The 9,089-nt window shown below is 36.5% G+C and overlaps 1 protein-coding gene across 1 annotated transcript in view; it reads right to left on the bottom strand.

Annotated features, from left to right (window-relative positions):
- The window catches only part of BARX1 (BARX homeobox 1), a 9,679-nt gene extending 3,620 nt beyond the window's left edge, over positions 1–6,059 (bottom strand). The window contains exons 1-2 of the mRNA XM_075321273.1: positions 5,608–6,059; positions 1,825–2,128 (exon numbers count right to left, since the gene is read on the bottom strand). Coding sequence (XP_075177388.1) covers positions 1,825–2,128; positions 5,608–5,809 — 506 coding nt within the window. The 5' untranslated portion in view covers positions 5,810–6,059. The remainder of the gene's footprint in view (positions 1–1,824; positions 2,129–5,607) is intronic.
- Between the last annotated feature and the right edge of the window lie 3,030 nt (positions 6,060–9,089).

Genomic DNA, 9,089 nt, shown 5'->3' with positions numbered 1-9,089 from the left:
TTTTTCTGCATTTTTTTTAATTCAGTAAATCCTGATCTCTTGGCAGGAAAGCTGTGATTTTTATGGCATTTTATTTTTTTTTGCTGCATTTTCATGTGTCATGTGTCTACAGTAAATGTTTAAATAAAATTAGTTTCTTGCACCAAAAATGCACCAAAGATGGCCCCCTAAAAAGCGACTGCTGCGTTTCTGCACTTTCTCATTGCATTTAATGGTGAAAAAGCAGCAAGAGCAAAAGAATTGACGCGCCGCGTCCTCCTAAAACGCAGCAACAATCCAGCTTTTTCCATTTCAGTTAGGAAAAAAGCAAGTGTGTGTCTGTGCAGGAGATCTCTGGAATCTCGGAGGTTTCAATGGTAATGGGTAAAGCAGCTTTTTATATTTTTATTTTATGTATTTGCATATAACCAATAAAAAAATGCAAAAAAAAAAAAAAGCATCAAATACGCCCTGTGTGAACATCGTCTAAGGCTATGTGTGCACATTCAGTATTTGGCAGCAGGAATTCCCGCACCAAATCTAAATCTCCTGACAGAAAAAAAAGTATGTTTTTTAAGCTTTTTTGCATGTGTTTTTTTCCTTGTTTTTCATGCATTCTGGGGTGGAAAAACATTGCAAAAACAATGAAAGAAGACGACGCTGCAGAGTTATTTCTGCACCAATCTGCAAGGAAAAAAGCAACATGTGCACAAAAGTTCAGGCTTCTCATTGAGTTGGCCAGTATAAGGATTTGCATGTAGTTTTGTAACAAATCTGCACTCAAAAATGCATAAAAAACACAATAAAAATGCACTGTGTGCACACAGCGTAAAAGTCCACTGTAGCCAATAAGCCAATAAACTGATACAATGATCTGATGAGGATGGGGGTGAGGATGGGGGTGAGGATGGGGATGAGGATGGGGGTGAGGATGGGGGTGAGGATGGGGGTGAGGATGGGGGTGAGGATGGGGATGAGGATGGGGATGAGGATGGGGGTGAGGATGGAGGTGAGGATGGTGGTTGAGGATGGGGGTGAGGATGGGGATGAGGATGGGGGTGAGGATGGGGATGGGGGTGAGGATGGGGATGAGGATGGGGATGAGGATGGGGGTGAGGATGGGGGTGAGGATGGGGGTGAGGATGGGCATGAGGATGGGGATGAGGATGGGGGTGAGGATGGAGGTGAGGATGGGGGTGAGGATGGGGATGAGGATGGGGGTGAGGATGGGGGTGAGGATGGGGGTGAGGAAGGGGGTGAGGATGGGGATGAGGATGGGGATGAGGATGGGGATGAGGATGGGGGTGAGGATGAGGATGGGGATGAGGATGGGGATGGGGATGAGGATGGGGTGAGGATGGGGGTGAGGATGGGAATGAGCATAGGGCTACGAATGTGGGTGAGGATGGGGATGAGGATGGGGGTGAGGATGGGGGTGAGGATGGGGGTGAGGATGGGGATGAGGATGGGGATGAGGATGGGGATGGGGTGAGGATGGGGGTGAGGATGGGGATGAGGATGGGGGTGAGGATGGGAGTTAGAATGGGGGTGAGGATGGGAATGAGCATAGGGCTACGAATGTGGGTGAGGATGTGGATGAGAATGTGGGTGAGGATGGGGATGAGCATAGGGAATGAGAATGGGGGTGAGGATGGGAATGAGAATGGGGTGAGGATGGGGATGGGGGTGAGGATGTGGATGAGAATGGGAGTTAGGATGGGGATGAGCATAGGGATAAGAATGGAGGTGAGGATGGGAATGAGAATGGGGGTGAGGATGGGGATGAGGATGTGGATGAGTATGGTGATGGTGAGGAGGATAGGGGTGATGATGGGGATGAGTTACCTGTCAGGGGTGGAGAGATATTTCTGTTTTTCAAACCTCTTCTCCAGTCCCATCAGCTGCAGCTCAGTAAACACTGTTCGGCTCCTTCTGCCCTTCTTGGCCTTGCTACCCGGCTCCGATACTCCGGCCTCCAGTTTCCCCCTGAGGTGCAGCTCCAGGGGCAGGTGGTGCGGGGAGCCGGGGGCTCCCTGCAGAGCGGAGCTGGCAGCCAGCAAGGCAGAGCTGATGGGGGAGCTGAGTCCTGGGCAGCTCAGGGGACTCAGGGGAAACTTGAACATGGAGGCTTGTTCTGCCTTCAGGAGGGCTGCGGAGACAAGAATCAGCGATTAGAAGGTGCAATCAATGCATCAAATGGTCACAAAATGATTGAGGCTTCTCTACAGAATTCATATAGAACTCATGGTCAGATCGCACCACCCCGATATCAAGGCTGGCAAACAACAGGTTAATGCAACCTCCGAAAATACAAGATGGAAACGCCACAATATATGCAGAAAGCAAAAGAAGAGGGAGAAAACTCTGCTTTATTTATCATTTCTGTCTTTCTTTCATCATCTATAATGTTTATCTATCTCTTGTCTTCTGTTCTTGTTTCTTTTCCTTTGCTAAATATATCTCTTTCTTTCTTTATTTCTTTCGTTATCACTTTCCTTCCTTCTTTCTTACTTTCTGTCTTGCTTTATTCCTTTCATCATCTACAATATTTAGCTCTTTTTTTTTTTTTGTTATTTTTTTTACCTTATTAAATGTATCTTTCTTTCTCGCTCGCTTCTTTTCTTTCTTTCTTTCTCGCTCTCTTCTTTTCTTTCTTTCTTTCTTTCTTTCTTTCCCTACAATATTTATCTATCACTTATCTTTCTTTTATTGTTTTTTTTCCTCACTAAATATATCTTTTTTCTGTTTTCTAGGACTCAGGAGAGTGAAATTGAAATAAAATATTATTTTTTTTCCAGAATTTTTAGCTTTTCTTTTTCTAATATATTCTTTTACATACAAGCATTAAGAAAAAAAAAACTTTTGCTTTTATTTAGTATAAACATAATACTGTATATAATAAAAATGCAGATAAATAAAAAAAAATCTCAATACTATTATTGTTATTACAAGATCAGAATGTATTCGTTTATCGCCCTCCAATTATCACATCTTCTCAACCTTTGGGTATCAGAATATCTTTGCTCTAAAGAAACAAAATATTAAAATGCCGTATCCCTTACTGATGCTTTACATGATGAAGATACATCTGCTGTAAGCATCTATGCATATAACTATTATATTTTACTTTAAAAACCATTTCTGATACATTTATATATATATGTGTGTTTTATATATATATATATATATATATATATATATATATATATATATATATATATATATATATATATATATATATATATACACATAAAAAACAGATTCTTGTATCTATCTATGTATTTATCTATATCAATGTATGATCTATCAGTTCACTATATACCTATCATTAATCTGCACATTTTATCTGTCATCTGGTTATCTGTGGATTTATTTCTATATTTATTTTGCTATCCTATATCTCCTATCTATCATCTCTCTCTATTTAACTTTGTGCTTTAAGTAGCCAGAATTATAATAACATTTACAATTTAATCTAATTTACAATTTGATGTAAATTTAAAATCCATGAATATTCTTTATATTCTTTATGAGATATAAACAAACACAGCAAATATTTCATTTATCTCTTATGTGAATATGTTTGTATTTATATTAAATTTATACATTTATTATCTGAACAGTAACTAAACCCCTACGCCCTCCGGAGAGATTCACAGACACAAGATCATAAACAATACAAATTGATCATAGATAAATAGAAATACAAATATAAAAAGTAAAAGACTAATACATATCCATTCTTTTACAAACCTTTCCCCCTCACTTAACTGCTTTAAATAGTCAAAATTAGACATAACAATTCTAAGCTCAGTTTTGTTATAATTATAACTGATATATGAGAATAAAATAAAATGCAAAAAATACAAATAAAAAAAACTGTATTTCTCCATGTAAACCATAACTACCAATCTCCCAAAACATTTACATCAGTGATCTGCAAATGTTGGATAATTTGCTTTATTTTTTACTATTTAATTGTTATATAACAAGATATCAATAATATATGAGATGGTATAAATTACGGGAAAAGAGTTTTCAAATTTCTAACTTTACAGATTTAATGTTATGATTATGATTATTATTATAATAACTTTATTTTTATGTAAGATGAAAATATCTAGGTTCATTGTATGTCACTGAGCATTTAAATATTGTGTTATATGATGATGAAAATGGTAATAATCATCAAAAGAGCAATTCACATAAGAATATGAGAAATATTCATTATGCAAAAACTATTATGACTAATTGTGACATTAAACATGAAATCTATAATGAGGAGATAAGAGCTCACAGTAAATATGTATTTATAGCTTTGTTTTCATTATATGTTTTATCTATAACAATTATCAAAAATAATATTAAGACTGTCAATATAATCTTACATCATGATAATTATGATATTGAGTGTTATTTTTCAATATAATATATCTCTATATAAATATGATTAAATAAAATAAAAAAATAAAATATATATATATATATATATATATATATATATATATATATATATATATATATATATATATATATAGTATCCCTTTATGCCTTTATTTATTTATTTATTTATATATTATAATATATATCTCTTTATTTTTTGAGCAGTGTATATATATATATATATATATATATATATATATATATATATCATATATATTTATATGTGTCATTTAGCTTTTAACTAAACATTTATAATTGTATAGTGAATGTATCCACATACTTCTAAGTTCTCCTAAAAATGTTAATTTTAAATATTGGCCTGGAGTGAAAATAGGTCTAAAAAAAATCAAAAAATTGACACAGGCAACTTTGCAAAGTGTTCATGGGAAAATGGCGAGAGGTTTAATAACCCGAGACAACATTTAAACTTCTTTAATAGATGGAAATAGACGGAGAGATCTATACATATATGAATGGAAGGATAGATAATTAGATAGATTATATATATATATATATATATATATATATATATATATATATATAAAATGTCACCTAATATACATTTAACATCTGTATTTATGTCAGTTTGTATCCGTTTATCCTTGATCTATTTATGTTAATTATTATATTAAAATTATTTTATTTTAGTTTTTTGTCCATTTATCTGTGATCTAGTTACATTATTAAGCTGTGTATGAGGACGTCTGTACAGAGCTGTAGGGTTTAGATACTGTTCATATAAGAATAGAAATATAACATATAAAATATACATATATTCATATATAACCTGGTGGATAAATTAAAACTTTTGTAATAGTTCATGTACATTTGGGGGCACCAATTACCCAAGTTTTTTCTTATTGTTATTATTATTTAATGTGTAAATAATGCAAATAATAATAATAACAATATCTGCAAATAATAAATTATTTTTATTATTATTATTATTTTACATATCCATAATGATAGCTACAATAATAACAATATGCATAATTACTTTTATTATTTTTATTATTATTATAATTATTATTTTTTATTTATTATTATGATTGTTATTTTACATATCCATAATGATAGCTACAATAATAACAATATGCATAATTACTATTATTATTGTTGCTATTATTATGATTTATGTAGCATATACTGTATATATACGTGGTGTATGTGTGTAGCGGAACCTACCCAGGTGATTGTGGTACGGTCGCGTGGACAGCAGGGCCTGGACCCCAAATTTAAGCAGCTCTCCTGTGGGGGGAGATGTTTTGGGGTCCTGATGATCAGTTAATATTTCTTCTATCATGAAACTCCTGTATCGATGAGACCTGTGATCAGCAAAGGTTTCATGAGGGAAATAGTGCGCCCCAATATCCAGGGGGTGCTGCATGATCGCCTCCTCTTCAGGCTGCTCTATGGGGAGCTGATTGTATTCTCTCTATATCCGAGCCGAGTCCTGGATAAAACTAGAACAAGTAGTCCAAGTAGGGCAAACTTCTCGGTGCCCCCCCTAGACCGGCGGACATTGTCCTCTCAGGGTAGCAGCGCCTTCTGAGAGTCTGGGGCCGGTGGAGAAGCTTTGGATCCGGTGGTTTCTGCTTTTCGTGTAGGGTGAAGTGTGCAGCAGCCTGAAAGTTTCCAAACTTCTGAGAGTGAGCTCCTTGTCCCCTCCCCGCGCTGTGCAGAAGCCTATAACATTCGGCAGAGTCATCCCCTGACCTCCCACCACGGTGATGATGGTGGAGGCAGAACCAGCACCTCCACAGCACATGACTCCACCACCTTATCAGACACATTTCACTCTTTTAATTTAGAACAGACATACAAGACGATTATCTGATCCTACGTAATGTGTCACTGCTCCATCCAGATCATAAATCTCCAGAAGTGACTGTATCTGCAGCTCCTGGGGTAGTTCACACTAAATTACCAGGAAATCGCTCCATAAATAATGATAATATTAACAATTCCCTGGAATCGCAGCTCTAGGTAAGTGTATCCAGAGGAAAATGCAAATCATGGAACTGGGAGAACCTCGATTGATTGTTGTTATTGTTAACAGGATAAAATGTCAGTTCATGATTACACACACACACAGTATTATTTGTAGGCGTATGTATATATATATATATTTATAGTGTATATATACAGTGCCTTGTGAAAGTATTCAGCCCCCTTGAATTTTTCAACCTTTTCCCACATTTCAGGCTTCAAACATAAAGATAAAAATGTTCTGGTGAAGAATCAACAACAAGTGACACAATTGTGAGGTTGAACGATATTTATTGCTTATTTTACATTTTTGTAAAAAAATAACTGAAAATTGCTGCGATTACAGCACAGTCTCTTGGGGTATGTGTCTATCAGTTTTGCACATGGAGAGGTGAAATTCTCGCCCATTCTTCCTTTGTAAACAGCTGGAGCTGAGTGAGGTCGGATGGAGGCGTTTGTGAACAGCAGTTTTCAGCTCTCTCCACAGATTCTCGATTGGGTTCAGGTCTGGACTGATCTTGGCCATTCTAACACCTGGATACGGTTATTTGTGAACCATTCCATTGTAGATTTTGCTTTATGTTTGGGATCATTGTCTTGTTGGAAGACAAATCTCCGTCCCAGTCTCAGGTCTTTTGCAGACTCCAACAGGTTGTCTTGAAGAATGGTCCTGTGTTTGGCTCCATCCATCTTCCCATCAATTTTAACCATCTTCCCTGTCCCTGCTGAAGAAAAGCAGGCCCAAACCATGATGCTTCCCCCACCATGTTTGACAGTGGGGATGCTGTGTTTAGGGTGATGAGCTGTGTTGCTTTTACGCCAAACATATCTTTTGGGATTGTGCCCAAAAAGTTTGATTTTGGTTTCATCTGACCAGAGCACCTTCTTCCACATGTTTGGTGTCTCCAGGTGACTTGTGGCAAACTTTAAACAACACTTTTTATGGATATCTTTGAGAAATGTCTTTCTTCTTGGCACTCGTCCATAAAGGCCAGATTTGTGCAGTGTAGACTGATTGTTGTCCTATGGACAGACTCTCCCCCCTCAGCTGTAGATCTCTGCAGATCATCCAGAGGGATCATGGGCCTCTTGGCTGCATCTGATCAGTCTTCTCCTTGTGTGAGATGACAGTTTGGATGGACGGCCGGGTCTTGGTAGATTTGCAGGGGTATGATGCTCCTTCCATTTCAATATGATCGCTTGCACAGTGCTTTTTGGGATGTTTAAAGTTTTGGAAATCTTCTTGTAACCAAATCCGGCTTTAAACTTCTCCACAACAGTATCACGGACCTGCCTGTTGTGTTCCTTGGTCTTCATGATGCTCTCTGCACTTTACACAGAACCCTGAGACTATCACAGAGCAGGGGCATTTATACGGAGACTTGATTACACACAGGGGCTTATATTTATCATCATCAGTCATTTAGGACAACATTGCATCATTCAGAGATCCTCAATCAACGTCTGGAGGGAGTTTGCTGCACTGAAAGTAAAGGGCATGAATAATATTGCACGCCCCAATTTTCAGTTTATTCTTTTTTACAAAAGTTTAAAGTAAGCAATAAATTTCGTTCAACCTCACAATTGTGTCACTTGTTGTTGATTCTTCACCAGAACATTAACATTTCTATCTGTATGTTTGAAGCCTGAAATGTGGGAAAAGGTTGAAAAATTCAAGGGGCTGAATACTTTCGCAAGGCACTGTATATATATATATATATATATATATATATATATATATATATATATATATATATGTGTAAAAAATATCTATATATATATATAGATATAAAACATCTGTTTCTGGGTGCCATATATTCTAAATATACATGCACATATTCTTCATCAGTAGCAGCAGAAACTTTTTTGTGAGCTTCTTTGAAAATTCACAAGGTGCAGCAGAAATACAACTGCTTAAATTGAATCTACATCTTCCATTACTTCCATTTCTAATGTATCATTTTCAATCGTTCACAGTTGTACTAATGATACGTGTTACACAATCATTGTGACTCTGTGTTTCAATATGTAGTGCCATTGAAAATATTCAGGAAAAAAATCAGGATACTAAAGATCCACATAAAAAAATCAGGATGCTAAAGATCCACATAAAAAAATCAGGATGCTAAAGGTACATAAATATCAGCAGTGAGAAAGGGAATAATACATAACTTTTATTAGAATTATTATTAAAAAAATTGCGTAGTGCTGCAATTTATAAATTAATTTTTTGTGCAAAAAAATGAAACAATACTCATGTCCAAGAGGACCAACAAAGATAGCGTTGGAGCCCCCCCGGTGGTGTCCATCAATGATAGACCATAATCACCAGATGGACATTGAGGGGCTTCGACGCCAAATCAGTGTCCAAAATTCATAGACACTGTAAAGTGATGACTGCTATGAGCCGGATAAATGGGGCAACAACCTATAATCCTATTAGTCAGGTTAGGGTCATGGGAGGATATATTCCAGTGGGAACCAAGCCCCCCAATAGGACTCACCAGTGTAGTATACAGTATGGGGTTACTAAATCCCCCAAAAAACAAGCTTTTCATACATGTAAACACCAACAATTACCAACCATAACCTAACAAAAATCCATCCAAGATCACAGTGGTGTTTCTTGGATTTAATTCAGAGTATAATCACGGCAGTAAACATATAGGTATAATTAT

This window comes from Anomaloglossus baeobatrachus, chromosome 8 (genome assembly GCF_048569485.1).
Source record: "Anomaloglossus baeobatrachus isolate aAnoBae1 chromosome 8, aAnoBae1.hap1, whole genome shotgun sequence".
NCBI lineage: Eukaryota > Metazoa > Chordata > Amphibia > Anura > Aromobatidae > Anomaloglossus > Anomaloglossus baeobatrachus.
This window is presented reverse-complemented; position numbering and strand designations above follow the sequence as displayed.